General features: G+C 43.7%; 1 protein-coding gene across 3 annotated transcripts in view; it reads right to left on the bottom strand.

Moving 5' to 3' along the window:
- lrch4 (leucine-rich repeats and calponin homology (CH) domain containing 4) overlaps nt 1-21843 on the bottom strand; it is a 52815-nt gene extending 30972 nt beyond the window's left edge. For all 3 annotated transcript variants that reach the window (XM_080486195.1, XM_080486196.1, XM_080486194.1), the window contains exon 1: nt 21480-21843. In XM_080486195.1, the coding sequence (XP_080342321.1) occupies nt 21480-21651 (172 nt within the window). In that variant the 5' untranslated portion in view covers nt 21652-21843. The remainder of the gene's footprint in view (nt 1-21479) is intronic.
- Nucleotides 21844-22882: the final 1039 nt, after the last annotated feature.

Below are 22882 nucleotides of genomic sequence, written 5' to 3'. Positions count from 1 at the left end.
CGGGTGTTCATCTCACCTATGATTGTTCCTACCTGCAGCGTTTCAGAAGAAGTACGTAGTTGGACATTTTCATGTTATGTTTCATCACAGACTGTCTGTGGAGTTGAACATTGAGTCGCTGCAGGAAGAAACCTGATCATTGTCCAAAATGAATCAGTCTCAGTGCTGCTGTGACTCTATAAAGCTGTTTATTGTGACTTAGGCCCCGATTAAATGTCGCATGCAGTTGCAGCTTCATAAATTCATTGTTAATACATGGTTGTTGATCTACTCACACATGTTGACAAAAATCAATAACGGCAACTATCATGTGCAGGACTGCTGGTTCAGAACACGTCAGTTTTGTCTGTTCACCGTTATTGGAAACATTACCGTTATCAAAAAGTGTTCCCAGGGCCTGAAAAACCTGCTGTTGTGTGAACAAACCACAACCAAACTTTGTTTTCACTCGAAAACATCATGTAAAGAGATCTTAGAGACTTTCCACCAGTTCTTCCCCTGTGCTGACTTTCCCCTCTTGTTTCTTCCACACTGACTAATCTCCCTGCACATGCTTTGTATCCTCACACACTCACACAATGTGGCTGGACGGTGGGCGGGGTTCTAGCGCAGTAAGACTCATCTGATTGGTGAAATATGTTGACGCGCAGCACCTGACTGAACAGAGCATCATTTATCACAGTTCAATCTTTACAACCTGGATACTGTACATGTTGATATTACTCGGACAAAACATTTCCAATGTATTGCGCAGCCCCAATGAGTAGTCACTAAATTTCCTCACAAAATATAAGAAGGAAGTGGGAAAAGTCCAGCAGCTGAAATTGATGTTGTCATTCCACATTCTGTGACTGACAATTGCACAAAAGTACATTTGATTTCGAAAGTCGACAACAGATTTACCATCAGCTTGCAAAGCAGCAATCTGTTCAAGTTTTCCAGAAAACTCCATTCTCAACACCCCTGAGTTACCCTGACAGTGAGCCCACAGCCTGTGTGGTGAAATCGGACTCCTATCAACCTGAAGGTGAGGCTTATAAAGAGCCAGAGAGAGGAGGGGCGGAATGAGAGGGGAGGAGAAAGACAAAGGAGGAGGCTCAGATAACAAAGCAACGTCTTGGGAAAGACTGTCTGAGGAACCAGGAACAACCGCCGACTGGAGGGAGAGTGAGAGTCAAACCAACACCAACATTTTAACATCACACACGTTTCCAGTTGATCAGCCTGAGACATTTTATCCTTTTTCTTGGTTACCAAGCGTTGTAACGCCTGATAGGAAACTTTAAATCAACCCTTCCTAAGGTGTCCTTGAACACAACATGCCAGCATTTCCAGACTGTGTCTACGCAGGTTCTGTTTTTAGTGTTTATAGTTTGGATGCTCTCCATGTAAATGTGTAGTATTTCTCCAGGTATGATCCCGGTGCAGCCCCAGAAACCTGTGATGAGAGGTGCTCAGCAGACAGTCTGAACCAAGAAGAATTACTGCAAGTCAAAAACTTCATAGTAGAACGTGTGAAATGGCAAACTGCAGCTTTCTCTTTAGAAACGCGACTGAGGAGCTCATACAGTCTCTTTAAGAGAGCTGAAGTCAGACTGATGCCGTCTGGTATGCAGGTCACATTGTGAGATGTTCCAACAGTTTATTGTTTTCAGCACCAATTTCCCCTTCTTTTCTCCCCCAATCAAGCCCTTTGAAATAGGTTGCTTCTCTCAAAGTTAACTGCATTTTCTTTTTCTAAAAAAAGGCAATCTTTCTCAGTTTTGACAGCAGACTTTGTGTCCTCCACTAATCATTACTTTCTGCAGGTTTTCATTGTCATCAGTCATGTGATGTCTTTAGAAACAGCTGGACTTCAACCACCACACCCTCTGTCAGCCGACCCACTCCACTCTCACTTATGCTGGTAGTGTGTGTGTGTGTGTGTGTGTGTGTGTGTGTGTGTGTGTGTGTGTGTGTGTGTGTGTGTGTGTGTGTGTGTGTGTGTGTGTGTGTGTGTGTGTGTGTGTGTGTGTGTGACCCACTAATCCAACGATGCCGGGGGAGGGGGGGCATCCCCGCCCACCCTGCGGCGCCACCACTGAGCCAGCACACCCCCTGCGCTCTAGCTACACTCATCCTGGCTGAGGCGAGACACTCTGGGCGAGACAAAGGCCACGCCCAAACCCCGACAGGGTGCCGCAAGAGGACACGGGCAGGGAACCCCCACCCGACACAGCAGCCGGACAGCCCGGCCGGACAGCCCAGCCAGAGGCCCGCGGCCATGGCAGTACGAACCCTCCAGGCATAAGCACAAACCACACACAGACGCACACGTAAACCAATATACACACACATTCCGTCCCCACCCCCTACCCATCACCACCCGACAGAGGAGATATTTTAAGGAAAAATAGAGAACGGCAGAGAGTGGGCCAGGTGTGTGTGCTGCACAATCGCCAACCAGTTTAAGATATTTTGTCATTTGCCGCCACATAAAGTAAAGTATCCCCGGTGAGAAGCTGGAGCCCTCATGTATTATCCATACATTCCAGCATTGCTCAGCGCATACACTCGACCATAAGTGATCTCATGCCTTACTTTCTCCTCTGCAACGCACCTGTAACCCATAAAGAATATAAAGGATGCAGAAAAGTATTAAAATTAATTGAAATCATTTCCAACTGAAAATCTTTAAAGGTAGTGCTCATCCATATCATATGAGCTTTACATTCTAAAATTGAGAAGTTTAATTGACTCAATAATGCTGAAACGGAGCGATAATTACAGCTCATCAATCAGAGAGCTGCTATGTGCTGAGCTCTGGGCGAGTGACGCCGTCTGAGATGGAGCACAAGCGGAGCGACAGAGCGCCACTGTGAGAAAGACTCGCCAAACTGATATAGCGAAAACCTGCGAGTCGCCATCAGTAGAGAGTCTACAAATGATGATTGATGTGTTTCCAAAGCTGTGGTTAATAGAAGAAACATTCTGGGAAGTTATCCAACTCAAGTGAAGTCTTACCGTTAGCCTAGCACTGGCGCAAGCTAACGGAGTGATAATGGGGCTCTGCATCGTGGACCCTCCGTGGTCTCCTACTGCTTTTTCCCCTTGAAGAGCAAAGTCAAAATATGAGCCAATGACATTATGAATCTATTGGTTTCAGTACACAGTAAAGAACTATTTGTTTGTGAATACTGGTAGAAACAATCCACTGCCGTTTGTTTTAAGGACCCTGGTGGTTTTAGTTCGTCGTGTCTTTCCCTCACGCCGAGTTTGGTGAACGGGAGTTTTGTTTAACTGCAACATTTTTGGAAAGTTAGGCACTTTGTTAATTTTTGTATGGTTTTATTGCTCTTTTCTGAATTATTTTATACTGTTGTGAGCAACAGTTATTCTTTGGTGATGTCAGTGGATTGAAATATTTTGGTTGTACTTGTAAATTGTTGTTTATGGCAATGTAATTGCTAAATTTATATAATGCGCTTTAATGGGCATACGTGTAAAAGATTGTAAGGAAGAAATTGTTAAAAAATTAGGAAAACAATTTATTTTAATTGAAAGTTAAAAATATAACTTTCATTCATTATAAAAAAGGGTGGTGTTAAACAAAAGCTTACATTCCATATTGTGAAGATGCTTAACCCTCGCATCCCGGAAGACGCCTTCACATGCCTCATTTACGATGACGTAGCGGGACGTGTTGATGGGCCAAGTGAAACCAGATTTATGATGAATAATAAACGTGATGTTGTCGGCGACGCTCGGTGAGGGGTTGGAGCTGTTAATAACCGTTTTTATTCATTAATTTGTGCAACGATCTATGATAAATCAGACTGTGCATTCTAAAGACGTAGTTCTATATTTATGTATGTAAATCTATGCTAGACATAAACCCCAGTGGATTCATCAAGTCAAACCACCTGGATCTAGAGAAAAGGACCTTCAAACATCTCACAACTAAGTTTAGGGTCCCTTTTTTCAAAGAAAACTTTTTTTTTTAACAAATTCCTGAGACCCAAGCTGCGATAATGTTGATGGTGCAATGAAAGGTCCTAAACTAGCATTAGCCACAAAGCCATGCCGTCAAGGTGAGTTTGTAAAACATACATAATGTAACAGGTCCAGGAGAAATTCTCCAATGTTTCACTGTATTCTGTACCAAAAAGTTTCATGAAAATCGGCTTTATGTTGAGATTTTAATCATTTTCCGTGGTAATTATTTGGTTTTGTAGGAATCATAGAAGCAATGGACAAACTTCGAGCTGAATGCATCTTTTGAGGTGAAAAAACTAGGAAACCAAGGTTTTAAACTGCAAGATGAAGCAGTTCACCAAACACCCTGAGACGGTGTGTAAACATAAAGAGTGTATCCTCAGAGAAAAGGAACTCATCGTTGCAGAATATAATAAAGACACTGTATATCACTTTTTTTTTTCCGTAATTGTACCGGCGGAGGTCACTTGGGTTTAGAATGGTCAACATTTGGTTCCCTCAAGAAAAAGCTTGGGAATCACTGATCTCGGGGAAGATTCATTAATTCATTAAGGAGAACACCTCTGCAAGGTCACTGCAGAATGTTGTGAGAGGAAGGAGACTACAGTCAGTGTTTCCAAATATTGACAGAGCACCGAGACTCTATTTGACTTTACTATTTGTCTTAGACTTTGTCATTTAGATTTACATCAAAATGAAATTTCAGTACAATGGCTCGGAATAAAGTAGGAATACTGACAAACAATATATACAAAAATAGAATAATATACATATAAAATCTTTTGCATAAAAGATACATATATTGCAGTCGAAATACAGACTAATATTTCAAAAACCATTGGCCAAAATAGACTGAATCACCCATCTCTGATGGCCATTGACAGCGATGTTCTCAGAAAATTGGACTTCACCAGGCTCATCAAAGAAGTCTCAGGCAGAAGAACAACGAAGAGAGAGCCCTGTAAAGGTAACGTGTTCGGGGTGGGAGAGTGAGAGGGACATTATATCCATTTGAGAAGAAATAAACTAACAGAAAACAGAGAATGGCGGACAACTTGCAAAAACGCAGAGCGAACACAATGTGATGCGGCCGAATGGTAGAACACAGAGACAGACCCCGCTTTAGTGTCAGATAAAGCGGCTAACATGGTTGTTGCTGCACACTTAGCCAGCTTTATTCAAGTGTGACGTGCTCCACAGACACACAAGTTTGACGTGCGACTCGACTTCTCCACAGAGGCGCCAGAGCACTTCATGTTCTAGAGCAAAAACAGAAGTTACTGGAGCTCCCCACGCATTCACCGATTACTGACATATCAACCAAATGCAACACTGCGCATAATATGGTCAAGCGTTTCCTCGAACAGCAGCCAGCCAGTCAAGGCTGCACTGCTTTCCCCCAATGGGAGAAAAACAGGTAAAGCACCGTCACCGAGTCAGACACATCTAAAGCAGAGTTCATCGAGGCCCTGAGGCCAGTCCAGGTGGCGACACGTGTTACGTCACATGAGAAAAACCCGACCATCGTTGTCATCGCTCCACTCAACACTCACTCCTGCACGCCACCCTGGAAACCTTCGGAGATCCTCAGTTTGTTAGAAACCTGAAAGAAGCCATATATATATAGATATAGATATATACGCATACGCGACATATGCAGTTTACCACCATCGAGTACGGAATAAATGAATACTGCACTGTAAAGCGTCTTTGAGTGTCCAGAAAAGTCCTATATAAAACCAATGCATTTAATGCAATTATTATTATCAAATTAAAACAACAGCCTTTCTAAACTCAGAATCTCCCTGGGAAGAGCTGATTTAAAGATGCTCCTGTCCTCTGTTCTGTAGGGAGTCTGTGTGTCTGCACAGAGATGTTGAGGTTGTTTCTATGCAGCATGTTCTTTCTCAGTGAATCAGCCATCTGGACACCAAACCGTGGGAGTTAATGGATCTACATGGTTGCATAAGATGAGGTCGGCCATGGTGTTCATTATTCACCAGTGGATTATTTACACACGCTGGCATAGTGTTGCATTCTGTTAGTGGGACAGAAGAAATGGGACTCAGGCCGATTAACTAATGTCTGGCTGTTGAGCCTGGGGCAGACCAGTGCTGACACATTACACTGACACAGGAAATAAAGACTTCAGAGAGCCTGAAGCTCCAAGTGACACTCAACTCTGATGCAACCAATCATTTGGAAATCTTTTCAAAAATGTTTTCCTTCTATTGTAGAGAGGAATAGTACAACTAGTACAAATAGTAACAACTCAGCTGAAACACAGGTATATTGAAACTGGGGATGCAACGGTTCTCTGTAAAATATTGAACCACTCGGCTCAATACACCCTGATAGACCATGGGTTTTTGGTTTTGCATTGATTGCCCACAGGCCGAGTCAGTCAGCTGCACTAAAATCCTCCCCGTGAGTTAATGTCCAATCACTGCTATGTCTCCACCCACTCAACCCCTCCACTGTGGAAACCCCAACAGCTGATCGCACTCAGCGAGGAAGAAAAGTATTCCGTTCAGGTGATACGGAGTCCAGCATGTGGTTCACCCAGGGCGGAAGTTCAGTACATTGATCTTGTTGTTCAGGGACGTTGGACAGAAAGGAGCGGTGGAGCGGGTCTGTTGTTAGCCATTAGCTTGGTTAGCATACCGGCTCTCTTTCCCTCACCTGCCACCAGGGGCACCACCGGTTTCGCTGTTGAATACGACAGAAATTTCACTGTGTGCAAATGTAGCTTGAAACATGCCCCAAACGTGAAGAGAAACACAAGCAATATGAGCATAACGCTCCAGTGTAAGCACCCTGATGCAACGCTTTCTGACAGGCGAGAGGCCGGAACTTTGAACCGGGCCGAACATACCCGGGATATCTCTCCATTACCTGGGTTGACATACCCAGACATTCACAATCCTGGTATGCAGTACTATGAGCAGGTTATCAACGAGGTGGTTCAACCCAGGGTTTTCCAATCTTGATCAATGCATATGGACATAAAAACGGTGGAGCTTCTGATCAATCACAAACAGTGCAGAGCAGCTTACATAAAGGAGGAGCAGACAATATAAAAAAAAATATGAACAATTCAAGCATCATCCAAGCCAACAATTGTCGCTGCAAAAGCCAGGAAGGAATGATGGCAGGAAATTGCGGACTCATTTAACACGTAACTTCATGAGGTTATACAAAATTAATTTCATCAAGACAACTCTTATCACGTAATTTCACTTTATAACGGCACAGACGTTTGGGGCAGGGTTTCCTCAGTGCCCTTCATTTTGGTTATACTTTCTATAAAAAAAATTTGAGGCTAGAAAAACTATTATATTTGATTTGTATATTCAAAAATTATTAAAAATTCTTGCCAAAACAAGCCTGTTTTCAGATTCGTCTCCATGGGAAAAGTGACTGTACGTAAGAGCAGGTTATATGGCGGCAACTACAAGTCTGCCATCAGTTTAATGGTAAATAAATTAATAATAATAAACACACACACCGCAAACAGAAAAAATGAGCGGCATGTTTGCCTTCAGACTGGTAATGTTGTCCTACAGACATTTCTCTGGTTACTACCCCCCTGGGAGTGAGGAGGAATTCCCCCTCCCCACCAGCTGCTGCGCTCAGAGAGAGAAAACACACCAGCAGGTTTCAAGGCAGTGAAATTAATCAAAAGTACATCAGGACACACCAACCGGCCTCTTCAGCCCTGAAATAAAGTAGAAACGGTACAATCTTCATTATAAAGCCTCTCAGTTTGTGAACCTCGTCTGTCAGCCTGACTAACCAAGCACAGAATCTGGCTACAATAACCAAATAAAAGGATGAAATAACAGGAACAGAGAGCCACTAAGGACTCACACAGAGTAAAGCTGAAGACAATATGACACCAAAGTCTGGAATCTCATCTTAAGTACTGATTTTCAAGCAGTCACTGATTCTGTGAGTCTTATTTCATTACCTTCGCCAAGGGAAGTTGGGGCAAAGGTTATGTTTTTTTCCGCTTGTATTTATTCATTGATTGATTTATATGTGTGTATGTAACCAACGTTTTGCAAAACTTATTAACCCAAATTGCCTGAACAGTTCAGGGGTGACTGGTCATCATCCAACGACCAATCCATTAGATTTTGGGAGCGAACAGATCCCGGGCAGGTAAGATATTTGTTCCATTGTCGACACACTGGAGCTCCACGGTGCGTCAGTCGGGGCCGACTGCTGACTCCCCTTTTCCACTCTCAGCCAATCACACATCAACTCACCCATCAAATCAGCAACTCAACTGGAGCAAAGCACCAACCACGTGAAGCCAAAACTTTGGATTTCAACCTGCAACGCCACGCTGCTGCTGCTCGCTATCCACGCTCATGCAAGAATGACATGTTGAAGATCTGAAGAGAAAACACAGCTCATCACCACAATGAGCTTAAAGATCTGCTTCACTTCACCTCCTGAAGCGATAAAGCCTTCAGGAAGTTTCTGGAAGATGTTGAGCCTGAGTATACGGCGTATCGAGGCTAAATGCTCACCTCCAGATTATTGCAGAGGGCAAACTTTAGAAGCCCCCAACTTTAGCAAAGTAGATGAAGATTGTGATTAAAGGCTTCAATTAGACCTGAATGCACAATATATACTTCAGGTACAATGTTTACAACGCTGAAATAGAAATTTCTCTCATTGCCGGAGCATGAGCGATTACCATGTGAAATTAGATTTTCTGTGACATTTACAGTAAAAAAGGTTAGTGTGGCGTCTGTGTGGAACCCCGGAGGCAGAAACACTGTGCGGTTCAAAAAGAGGCAGAGAGTACACACAGTGGAAGGCAGACGAAGCAGAAGTGAAGACTGAGCTAACAAGCAGACCACATCCGCACAACAAAGGAAGCGCACACACACACACACACACACACACACACACACACACACACACACACACACACACACACACACACACACACACACACACACACACACACACACACACACACACACACACACACACACACACACACACACACACACACACACACACACACACACACACACACACACACACACACACACACACACACACACACACACACACACACACACACACACACACACACACACACACACGGGCCTGAGACTTGGCAGTCATTTCTCCGAAGCGGTGGAATGACTTGGCTCTGTCCATCAGACAGGCCCCTTCCCTGCCTGTGTTTAAAAACACACCTTAAAACGCCCCTGTTCACTTTGGCCTTCAACACCACGTTAACATTTCAAACTGCATCAAGGGTCACCAACGCAGTGCTCGACAGCACCAGGTCGCCCGACGGCACCAGGTCGCCCCCAAGGACCAGAGGAGTCACCCACAAGCCTGTTCTAAAAAGAGCACAACTCACAAGAGAGCTGCTTCTAAAATATTATTCTATTCTGTTGCTTATCTTTTTTTAATCACACTTGCGTTTATATAGATTTAAAAATGACTATCTCAAAAATAGAATAATTAAAAATACGTTTATTATACAGGCAGTTTAGATCCGTGGTGCGCTGTGTGGAGGAACGAAGGTCCTTCACTTCCTCACCTCACTGCCACAGACAGCTGCAATTATTCACTTAACGTTACAAAATCAGGAACAGAGTGTTTGAAATGTGCTTTATAAATTAATATGCCTTGCCTATTCTTTTTATTTTCGATCCGCCATTCCGGTTCATTGTTATGTCTGATGGGCCACGACGGTCATCTTTGTTCCTCAACATGCCTTCAACTGGAAATAAAGTATGTAGTTTGGAATTTATTTTTCCCTAGAGGAAATCAATGAAGTTGTAATTAATCTCTTTTTTTCAGCTGTTTGATGGAGAAAATAAATCACTTCAATGTAAATGTTTGAAATGGATTAATAATAAGAGAGGGAGTTTTATATTCAGTACGCTGTAGGCTTGAAATAGAAATAGACTCAGCCTCTGCAGTAATTACCAGTCGCAAAGGAAATCCAGGTAGTCTCATGCAGACATATTGGATTTGCCATAATTACGTGTTTCTAACCAGTAAACAGAGTTCACAGGTTATAATTATCACAAGGGATCTTTGGAAATGACATACGGATAGTTTTTATAAAAAACAGCCAAACTCGGACAACAGGAGTCCAGTTTCACCTCATGTGCTCTCACGTCATTAAAATCTTTTTCAGTATTATTTTAACCCCCCCATGTGAAAGAAGTGAGTTGGCGTTGTTCAGACAGAAAGAAAAATCATTAACTGAACACAAGTTTTAGAAAATTAGTTGGACGAGTATAAAATCCACATTTCAAGATGTGAACAGACTTTAAAGATCTGTTGGATGATTTTAATCCCAGAACAGGGTGGAGCTGGATGATGAAAGCTGTTAGTCTGGTGGGTGGGTGTGTGTGTGGGTGTGTGTGTGTGTGTGTGTGTGTCCTTTGAAACAACACACGGAGCTGAGGGGCCGCAAGGTGCTCCTCATACAACCACTGCTCTTTATTCCCTTTAACCGCTGCAAGCTACAGGAAAACAATCCAGAGGTGTGTGTGTGTGTGTGTGTGTGTGTGTGTGTGTGTGTGTGTGTGTGTGTGTGTGTGTGTGTGTGTGTGTGTGTGTGTGTGTGTGTGTGTGTGTGTGTGTGTGTGTGTGTGTGAACCCTTGACCTTCCTGAGGGAAGCTGCTGTGTTCAGTAGGAAGGGGGAGGAGACAGTTCTGTTCTAATGAACACTGCTGCTTCTCTGCAGTCTGACTCCAGCCAACCTTCTTTTTCTGGAACATCCCATGTGCTGTCGTTTGCTCTGAACCTTTAAATGTTTGGATATCCCGAGTCTGTGACAGGAAAAACTCCTTTCCGCCATCGGGTCTGTTTAACAGGCTTCTTAAAAGTCCTCTTCAATCCTTTTAACAGTTTTCCACCGTAGGAGCTCTCTTTAGGCTTAAGATGCTTTGTGAATTACTTTTATCTTAGTATGGGAAATTTTTTTCAAGAGCGACTTTTAGCCTCATGATGCTTTGTGAATACGGGCACAGGTTTTAAGAACAGATGGGCTTTTGACCAAAACAGGAGAAGCACAAGAAAACACTGACACGGGTTACATTTAATTGATTTTGTATTTCATCATTGAGAAAAAGTGCATGAAAATACTTTTACTGAAAGTACTTGTATTTTTGTAGTTGCTACATATACTATTATACGATGACTTTTCTGGTCCAGGCCAGTGGCGATCACTTAAAGTTACATGTAATATGTTTGAAACTCGTCATTTAAACCCCAATGTCATTTATAAGATGGTAAATTCGGACAGTTGAGCACTTATAATGAAGTAATAATAAAGACAACCATTGAAGATACATGATGCAGCAAAGCTCGTCTCAGGTTCATTCTTCCTACCATAAGAATGGTACAGTAGAACCTCTGACAAGTGGACCTGGTAAGAGCTCCACCCTGTACCGGACACGCCACTGTGCACGGACACATATTTACCTGTTAACACACCTTAATGAGGACAACCTGCCTGACGAGGACAACAGACAGGTTCTCCTGGCAAATTTCAAGCTGAGCGACACTGAAACGGCCAAAATACCTGGACTGGACCCGATTATTCAATTATTCAGATGTTGTGGTGTCAGGAGGTTAGTTTTGAGATCTTAATAATCGTTGCTTCCCCGCAGCGCAGCGCTGCTCTGTGAAGCTCCTCTCCATCAGCCCCTTCATGCTCTCCACATTACATGTTCGCAGACTGTGCGTGGGCCGTGGGTGATACATGATTGCATCCATACGAGGGTTGAACAATTAATTGCATTTGCGATAATATCGCGATATGATAAAATGGGATTTTCTAATCACAAGGGCTGCGATTTGACTGCTCACGTGATCTGGTCACGTGACACCTTTGGCTGGCTGCAAACTGTGGACTGGATTTCCTGAAGGGAGGCGGGTCTCAATGAGACGAGGAGTGATGAGTCAGGAAATCCATTCCACAGTTTGCAGCCAGCGAGCAGGCTAGGGAAGTAGCACTGTGCTATCCAACTTTTCATGACACCATGTTGCTGTTTGGACGGATTTTACACTCAAAACACCACAAAGCAACATAGCAACGTGGATGTTAGCAAAGCAACGCAGCAACGTGGATGTTAGCAAAGCAGTTGTACAGCGAGGCGGTCGCTTTGTCAACAGACATCACCGTTTTAAAACTCCAGCTGTCCGAGGAGAACGGCACTGACCGCGGCATCAAAACAATGAACAGCAGCTCCTCTGCTGTAGCAGGCGAATCACACCTCCGTGAAGCTGCGTCCTACTCCGCGCTAAACTCCCTGAAAATAGTCCCAATCATTTGTGTTGTTCGAGCTGGAAGCATTCTAACAATAATGATAATAATATTATATTAAAGCAAACAGAGCTCTGCTATCAGAATCTTATCGGCAGATATACAAATTGAAGTATCAAGATCAGATCGGAAGTAAAGGATCTTGACAAAATTATCGAATCTTAAATATCGCAATATTGAGGGGAAAAAAATCGCAATTAGATTATTTTCCGAAATCATTCAGCCCTAATCCATACTACACTCTGGACTCACTTCCGTGCGCGTTCCATAACGTAACGTAACGATCCCGAAACCATCTCCACTTCTGCTGCCCGGCGTTCTCCACCTTTCTTCAAGTAGTTTATGTTTCACTACAGGACCTCTGAGCCTCTGGCTCTTTATTTGCTTTTAAATTGTGATTGTTCAGACGAGAGAAGGAGGATCTCCTCACACAAGCGCCCAGTAGCTCTGGCGCATGCGCAGTCGGCGCGTACAGGTAGCGCCGTCACAACATTTTGGCTGCGCCGTCAACCACAGAGGGTCAGAGCGGAGCCTAGCGCACAGGATGGATGTCGATTTTGACGTCACGCGTACTCTACATGAAAGTTTCACTTTCCCGTTACAGCAGAGAACATAAGGACCGTGGGCCAAAACCCACCAAGAGGCATTTTGACATTCCATTCTATTTTGCACCAGAAAGTTTCATTAAAATTAACTTTATGTTGAGATTGTAATTTATTTCTGTACCAACTGTTTGATCGTACAAGAATATAGACAATTTCATTACACACACTGGGACCACAACAAAGAAAAACTTTCTAGTGTAAAATTAAAGGTTATTATAGCAATATTTTACCAGTCTGGTCCACTCAGGATGAAACTGGACTGTATGTGGTCCCTGCAGTAAATCAAATCTTATTTAATAATTATTTTGTATACATCTTATGTACATATATATATATATATATAGTATACATCTTTGTATTGGTTCAGTTATGTGCTTTTAAATAACCATAACATATTTGCGGTTTGGTTCCTTCAATATCAACTGGTCCTACAATTTGTCCTCGAGAGCTGTCCCTCCGAAGAGAGGACACCTGTCTTCAAGGGACACTTGCCCTTGGATTTTAGAGCGTCCCTACCTCACAGGTTTTACTGTAAAAGCAAATCGTGACTAGCGCTTGGTGACAATACAGTAATATGGTATCCAGCAGTATCTAAAAATAGCAACGGTATCAGTTTCATTACCGTCATTTAAAAAAGAAATCTGCTGCACGTATTGGCTAACCTTATAACATGATGACTTTTATTGTTATAACAAGAGACTGATGTTTGATAAAGGAAACGGTGTGGACCTAAAGTGATTTTTAACTAGTCACAGTAATACCATATACCCCGGCACAATGTGTGGGAGGTTCAACGGTATCAAAATGTGGCTCCCGCCCCACTCTAACCCTGACATCAAACCTCTTTGTGAGATGTTTCATTAACTGTTAAAGTGTGGCTTCCTTCCTCTCTGAGGATGTTGTGTACCACAGACCAGACACACACAGCCAGTCAACACAAACGGCTGTGAACACACTCGTCCACCACTTCTTCAGCTCGTGCAACCATTTCACTCTCTTTTCTTAGAATTATCTGCTACGCCTCATTATTACCATAATTCTGTGCTTTCCTTCATGGCACACACACACACGCACGCAGAAGCCAAGTAGCTCGAAGAAACTGACACCAGCTCATTACTCAGATGATACACATCAGCACTAACCTGCAGAAACAAGCATTTAACTCTGACAAATGTCTGCAGAGCAAAATTACAGCTTAACGAAAAGCAGGTGAGTCATAATGAGCCAGCAGATGTCCTGATAGGTGTGGTCACATCTCCAGTCTGGAGGTTATGAGACATAGGATTCAAGTTTTGTTGACGTTTATATTAGTTTGTGTTCTTTTGAGCTGTAAATTGCCAATAGCTAATGTTTTGATATGCTAGTACCATACAGCTATGCTAAATCATTTGATAATGTGTTTAGACCCGCTGAACTCCCCTTTAAAAAGAATACTTCAAAAATGGTATTGTTTACAGTTTCAGAGATACTTCAAGACATCCACAGCTATTGTACCTTTTTTGTGCTGTGAGGTTAACTACTGATAATCATTGTGCACCAAGAAACACAGATCGTCTCCGTCCCTCCCCCCACATTGCCGCCATCCTTGTCCACAGCCTCGTCACTTTAGCGCTTTCAGCCACTCTGCTTCCCGTCTCTCCAACTCATTACCTCCCCAACCGAGAGAAATTTCTGATCTGTGAATTACGTTGATATCGGAACCCGACAAAAGATCGGATCGGCTCCATCCCTAAAAACCACTAGCCTGTTCGGGCAAGGTGGGCAGATGACACGCGCAAGTCGTCACGTGACCAGATCACGTGAGCAGTCAAATCACAGCCCTTGTGATTAGAAAATCCTGTTTTATCATGTCGCGATATTATCGCAAATACAATTAATGGTTCAGCCCTAAATAAAACCAAGTCTGAAAGTCTTGAGTTGGTCTGATACTTAGCTTGTGCTCCCTCTGCATGTTTGTTCAGCTTGTACTGCAGTGAAAAAGCATCTATGTTTCTTTGTGTATGATAGTTTATTAGAGCCACTTCAGTCAGACTCTAGACAGACACTGTTCAGAGTGGATTCTGAGATTGCTTCCTGTCTCATGATGTTCCAGTACAAACGAATGGTTCAAAACCCAGCTAGCTCGTTCACCGGCGACTGTCATAGCCACAGAACAAGTCAGCTGTTGGCCCGTTAGCTTAGCCACTGGCACCGATCAGCTGTTAGCATCTTGTGACTTTGTGTGTTGCACCTATTGGTCATTGAGCCATAAAACCATGCCGAGAAGTCCGGGACCACCACAAACAGACAGGATCAATAAGTTTTAGTCCAGGGCCATCCCGGACAAGTCCTGAAATATATAAATCTTTTTTTATATGGCCAGGATCACTGCGGTCCTGGTCCGCAACCACTCCTAACCACTAACATTGCAAACAGAGCGGATCGGGAGAGACTTCTTGTTCAAGAAACAAAACTCTGTCCCAGTCTGCTCCGTTTGTGGCATAATCTCTCACACAAACGTGCTGGTTACCTACATGGCTAATAGCTGCTAATTAGCAGTCAAGAGTGGATGGACCTAAAGAGGGTCTGTTATGATGCTTCTAACTTTTATTCTCCATAGTTACTCACGGTTCATCAGAACACCTGGACTGCAATGCATGCTGGGAAAACAGGTGCCATTTAACATCCTCAGCTTCAAAGCAATCTGTGCAAACCCTGAAGACATCACCAAGGGTCATCATACATTCAGACCCATAATGAGTCCACACAAACAGAGGAGGTCATAAATCTCAGCCTGGAGTCCACAGTTAAGCATTTAGTGATGAGCTTGCTGGTTTTGTCTTGTGCCTAAACCTGGCTGAAGAGACTCTGGCATTACCAAGGGTTATAAATGTCTTCATGACTTCCTTACCGACAGAAGTCTGTGTGTGTTCACCTGAGCTCAGTGTTGTTATGAGCATGTGGAGATGATCACTGAAGTAAAGAAAGCAGGGCAGGAGGGAGCTGCTTCAAGTCGCTACCTCACCAGATTCATTTCAACAACCTGGACTCTGTGTAATCTCTTTTCAGCAAGGCGGGGCCAAGGTACTTCTGCTAATCCTCACCGTCACCCACTGACTTCACCTAGGTCTGTAGTGTTGAGGTTTAGTCCACTCAGAGACACAAGATGGCATGTTCAGACAGGTTGTTCAACTCAGAAGCTTCTCATTGTTCAAATGGACTAAGTTCAGAGCACCTCCATCAGAAGGGTCAAACTCACTATAGCTCAGGTCCACATAAAAACATTAAGACCAAATTAGTAGAATAGGACAATAAAAAAACTGCAAAGATCTCCAAAGGTTTCCCTTGTTTTAAGGCAGCAGTAGTAGATAACAAGAAAATGTACTTCTAGTGATGTAAATGATAGAGTGAGTTTGATCTGCTGACTGGTCGGCAACAATCTCCCACAATGTTGAACTTCAGACAGATGTTCATTCCTCAACAGAACATTTCTGCAGCCTACAAAGCATCCAGAGGTCACACACTCACCCTCGGTTCAGCTTTCATGCTAATGCTACTTTATAAGCCTTCACTGCTGTGTCACTAATCTTTTGGCTGAGCTCGTATTGTTTATATCCACTGTACTCCTGCTAACAATTGTAATATTCAGGAACTATTTTTTTGAAATGTTATCATATATATATATTGAAATATAATAAATGCAGCCAGAACGGAGCCACTGGCCGGCCTGTGTTGGCCAGCAGGTCATGTGTTTGACATAACTATGGAAGGACAATATATTACAGATTTAGCTGTACTGCAATATCACCATGCACAATGTACATATTCATACACTGAACCATGATGAATCATGTTTCCATGAACAGTGCATCAATGCATGAAAAATAAATATTATTGTGTGATTAATCAATTACAAATTTAGAATCTACTGACAGCGAAATAGTACAACTATATGGAAGATCAAATTTGAAAGCATAAACACATTTATTTATCTGTTTGTATTCATCGTAAATGATTTTGCTTTCTCAATACTCAACACCAATATCACATGGTCAGCTGATATTGTGCAGCCGGAATCTCACCATCAGAACAATGTGCACAAAATACAGATGAATGTTAGCAAGCCACGCTACTTCAGAGGACAGAACAATGGAGTCCAGTAAGAGACACAGTGGAGGACTGTGGTTTATGTGAACGGCAGCTGGTGCACTAACACCACAGTTAAAGACACTCACTGCTGTCCAGATGATGGTACAGTGTAGATCTTTTTATCTACCAGAGAGAGCTCACATCGGCCATCATAGATGCAGTGTATGTGCCGCCGCAAGCTAATGCCAAGGTTGCCATGGAAACGCTACGACACTCCATAGACCAGCAGCTATCGACGCACCCAGACTGTGTTATGATTATGGCAGGAGACTTTAATCGCGCCAACCTGAAGTCCAAACTGCCAAGATTCTGCAAAAATGTGAAGACCTGGATCAGGTCCACACCAACACTCCAGATGCCTACAAAGGCGTTTCCTACAGAAAACCATCAACATGGACAAGTGCAAAGACAAATGGCACATTAAGACGACACTTTGATAACAACAACACCTGGAACATGTGGAGAGGGGTCAAGAGACTCACCGGCTACAAGAACAGTCAGACGACGGCAGACTCCACAGATAGCACACTACTGGACACACGGAAACGCCCACACCTTCACTGCTCTTCTAGAGGGACAACGCCCCCACCCAACAGGTAGCAGCACCAGGTAAGAGCTACCCTGCGTAGAGTCAAGTCATGCGCCCATCAGCGAGCAGAGTTTTTGTCCACCATCTTTAACCTATCGCTACTACAGTCTGTCGTCCCCACCTGCCTTAAGACAGCCACCATGGTCCCTGTACCCAAGAAGAACACAGTTATGATGGGAGTTTGAGCAACAGGGTGGCAGTGGTTCAGGCAGCTTACCAAGTGCTTTGAAAGACGAATATCATCCCATATTAAGGCAGCTATTCCTGCTGACGTTGCACCACACCAGTTTGCATACAGGTCAACGGAAGACGCCATTATCATATCTGCCCACACGGCCCTCTCACACCTGGAAGGAAGCAACTCCTATGTGAGGATGCTGTTCGTGTGCCTTCAACACGGTTCTCCCTGACAAACTGGTTATCAAGTGACCAACCCTGTGCTTGGCAGCTCACTGTGCTCCTGGATGTTGGGCTTCCCAAGCAACAGATCTAAAATGTGAGGCTCAGAGAACATATCTCCTCAGCTCTCATTCTGAACACCGGCACTCCTCAGGAGTGTGTCCTCAGCCTTTTCCTCTACGCTCTGCTCACACACCACTGCTCTCCTGTTCACTCCAGCGACACCATTAACAAGTTTGCTGATGACACCACTATCATTGGACGAGAGTTAATCAGCCTGCAGGGAGGAGGTCCAGCATCTGCAGTGATGGTGTCACTGGGGCCTGACTGAAATGGATTTATTCAGGCCAATAACGATTCCGATATTAGGGAATAAAAAATCCCAATAATTGATATATCGGCTGATTTCTACATTTAAAAAATGGCTTGAGTATATTTCCAAACGCTTGTTAGAAAGATATAAACTGAATCGAGAATGTGTGCGATTTAAAGATACTTTTGTCAGAAATTGTGTGAAATCAGCAGCATAAATTTTAAACATAAAATAAATCAAAAACACGAAATACAAAAAGGTTGTAAAACTCTTGGAAATAAAATAATCATGCAAACTCCATATGAATTAAGACATTTAAATTTGCATATTCAAGAAATATATGTTGATATAGGAGTTTAAGCCGGCACTGTCAAACTCAATTCAGTTGAGGGACAAGCTTCAACATCTTCAACATCATGTCAACTTGAAATGTTGTATCCTGGTGCAAAATACAGTGAAAAGTCTCCTTCAATACTGCTGCAACTAAAAATTCAACAATGACTCAACTATCTGCATTTGTATGGTCACAGGCCGGACCGGACCCTCCGGAGGCCGGACCGGACCCTCCGGAGGCCGGACCGGACCCTCTGTGGTCCCGGTTTTGGCCCACGGGCCATATACGTTTGGACACATCTTTAGGCTCACCTGACATGACATCTCACTGAGTCAGATTAAAATTTACGCCCGTGTGGTGCATACAAATAAATGAGAAGCCGGTATGAGATCATACATGAATGAGTGGGAATTTACCCCTATTATTAATTTATTTTTATTTAATTTAAGTGTGGCCTGTGTTTAATATTCACCAAGTTTCTTTCACATGTCTCCTTTATTATTCAAAGTGTTTTTCAGTTTTTCTGAGGCAGAGCTGGTGCGCACAGCAGCTCCAAGCAGAGGGCCGCGGCAGAGGACCAATTTGTTGTGTTCAAACTTTTGGTCGATAAGTGAAATCACCAGTTCCTCTTTTACGTCGTCTTTGTTCATCACTATGTTGTGTCTGTCTGCAACCTCGAGACGTGAGCAGCTGTGAGAGCAGGGAGGGGCGGGGCCATGAGTGCGAGTGGCTGCAGCCCTAGTTCACATGGGTGTCAATCAGCCAATTTTTGACTAATTACCGATTATTCTCTAGTGGCTATGATCGGCCAATTTAGTCGGTCAGGCCCTATAGTTGTCAACGCAACAACCTAAACCTCAAAACCGGAAAAACCAAGGAGATGAGCACAGACTTGAGAGGCCAAAGCCAACAGAACAATTCACCCTCTACATCGATGGCGAGGAGGTAGAGAGGGTGAAGAGCTTCATGCTCCTCAGGGTCCACATCTCTGCACATGGTTCACCCACATCTAACAAGTGTGGAGGAGGCCCAACAGGGACTTCACTTCCTCAGAACTTGTGTCAGGCTCATCTAATAGCTGCTCACAAACTTCTACCGCTCCACCGCTGTGAGCCTACTGACCTACTGCTGTACAGTGTGGTTCAGCTGCAGCACGGCAGGAAACAGGAAGAACTTGCAGCAGAGCGAGTGACTGGGACCACACTACCTCCCCTCAGTGACACAGACGCTGGCAGACTTCAGAGGAAAGCCAGGGGAATCACCAGAATCAATCACCTCAAACAATTTCCATTTTCTCTTTTTTGCATAAATTACAGTTGTATGTATTTTTTTAATCTGTACTTTATATAATCTATCTTTTAATGCCGCCAATATGGACAGTGCTGAATGGAATTCCATTGTTTTTGTAACAGCGACAATAAAAACTTCAAACAAAAAAGGAAAGTGGCCACACTGCGTGCTAACAGGAAGCAGATCTGCAGAGGTGACGACTGAACTTTTGATGAGAGAACAGCTTAACTATTCAAACATGTGCTGAAGTGAGAGGTAAAATCTCTTCCCCTATGAAAGGAGGCGTAACTTAAAAATAGACCGTGTGTGACAGGCATTAGGACAAAATATAACTGCAGAATATATAAAGTGTTTTCTACAATACAGCAGGATAATGCAGGTTATCAACCCTCTATTAGCTCACGTAGATCCCTGTATGATAGAAAAAATATCTTGTAGAGAACAACCGCTCCAAAGGCTTGCCTTTGTTTTAATGCAAAAAAGTACGAGTATATTTCCGTCAATATTTATTCAAATAACTTCATATAACTTGGACAACTTGATTTTTAAGGAAAATTGACATCATAGGGAGATATGTAATTATGCCACCTGATGCAAACTACAGTGAAATGTCCCAAAGGCAGATAGTATTTTCACTTTGAATTTTGTAGTGTGAGAAAATGAATTAAGAGTCCCAGCTCTGACCTTCTGAAAAGCCTTCTGCTTCTCAAAACTCAATGTTTCTGCAGCATTCAGAGGGTTTTCATGGAGCCACCCTCGTGGTGAGACCATTAGACTAATACCTCGTGCAGCTTCAGCATCTACAATTCCCTGTAGTATGAGCGTGGGTACTCGTGGTTCTCTTAATGCTTCCACAGTAAACTTTAGTTGCATTTTGGCTGTTCAAAAGACAAAAGGGTTGGGACACTCTGCCAATTATATTTTTGGGGAACCAGCTTCCAGAGTTCCCTATACATGTCTGTATGAACGGGGAAACCTTTTCAGAAACATGGAGGTCAGCACATCCACACTACAGCTACAGTCTCCTCCTGTGTGAGTACTGGACATTGGAGGAGTGTTTGTTTTCCTACCATATACTACACCATCATCTGCATACTGGGAAAGATGTCTTCCATACAGACACTGAATTGGACTTCTACCATGAAGGACAGCGAACCAGCCGCCAGCTTTACACCCTGGCTGATGTTCTCTGTGGTCTCACGTGCAAATTACAGCTATTTCACCCTTTTTCTTGTGTGATTGTTCATAAAGCACTATTGAAACTGTGCTGCTTCCAGCAGATCCTTCCAAGCAAAGCCACGGTAAGACAGTGTTTTGAGGTGAATAAATGAGAAATTTCTTCTTGAGTTTCTAATCTACAGAGTGCGCTGTGTTCCTGTGGGCCGGGCCGGTTCGAGGCCGGGGGCCGAGTGTTGGTCCCCGCTGAAAGAGGAAAGAGGCAGGTGGCCATAAAACAAAAGGCTGCTGTAGCGGCGCAGCCCCCCGGCTCTGTGCAGGGGGGGAGCGGCGACAGGAGGACACAGACCTGCATGGGTGATGTCGGACAGGTCGTAGTTCCTGGCGCTCCGGGGGAACTCCTTCAGTTTACGGTTGGACAAGTTGAGAGCGCCGCTCGCTGCAGCCTCGTCCAGCGCCTTCTCCACGCTCCGGCTGGCCGCTACTGTGGCCGGCAGCTGGGCTCCATCCCCAGCAGCCATCAAACGTCCAGATCTACCCCGCTTCTGCTTGGTTCAGGACGGCCGCCTCGCTCTCGTAGCCCGCAGGGCTGCGTGGAGGCTCACCTGTGGCCTGGGAAACTTGTGCCAGGCTGAAATAATCCCGGATCGGCGAGATCGAGAAAGGAGTTCGCTCACACAACGGGAGGGACCAGAGCTGTCAATCTTACAGGAAGTTGAGCTGAGGGGCGGGGCCTGAGCGCTCCGACAGGAACACTGTACCCACCTTCAAAATAAAAGCACACCTCCTACGTCATAGAAGATGGTAGATAGATAGATAGATAGATAGATAGATAGATAGATAGATAGATAGATAGATAGATAGATAGATAGATAGATAGATAGATAGATAGATAGATAGATAGAGTGTAGACATCTGAGAGAGTGTAAACACAATTGAAGCTGCAAACAGCCTTGAACGGGTCCTCATATCCTTGCTGGTCAGCATTTGGAAGCATTTCCCCAGGTAGCGCTGCGACTGACATGTATTTTACCTACGGATGTGATGATGGTCTACTGTGATCATACCTGTAAGTGTCAAGCAGATTGAAATAGGCAAAGGCTAGTTATGCAGCACTTCCAGTCCAATCCACTAGGTGGCACTATCATTGTGACTGCGTTGGTCTATGAAATGCATCAGGGCTGGACTGTGATCACATATGTAAAGTTTCAGACAGATTGATGCATTTATAGGACAGTTACACATCACTTCCTCTTTGATGGCAACACGTCCATTTTCAGTAGGCTGCCAGGCCACGCCTTCTGACTTTGGAGAAACAGTTTAAAAACTTTCCATCAGGAAAGACTGTTGTATTTGCTGGTCAAAATGTAGGTGTTTAGGAAGTAATCCTTAAGAGGAATTTGCTCTTGAATATGACAAAAATATGGAAAAATGGCCAACTTTCTGTTGGGTTTACGGCATGGGTCCAAGAAGCATTTTTGTGCAAGTTGACACAAAAATGTAGGTGAAAAGTATTGTGGGAGCTATTAGAAAAAATTGTTGTAGGGGGTGCTATAGACTAGAGTAATTCATCCAGACTGATACAGACTGTCTGTTGTTGAGCTGATAGTGATGCATGAGGCAATTCTGATGAGTTTTTGAGCATTCCTAAGCTGTAATAAAACCCTTCCCATGTCATGGCAACCATGCATTGTTATTGGAACAGCGTTGCATAAAAACGCAAAAACCTTGTCACTATGTCATATCAGCGGG

This window comes from Lipophrys pholis (assembly GCF_963383615.2).
Source record: "Lipophrys pholis genome assembly, chromosome: 18".
NCBI classification, from domain to species: Eukaryota; Metazoa; Chordata; class Actinopteri; order Blenniiformes; family Blenniidae; genus Lipophrys; species Lipophrys pholis.
Note: the sequence above shows the minus strand (reverse complement) of the source record. Positions and strands in the feature narration are given on the sequence as shown.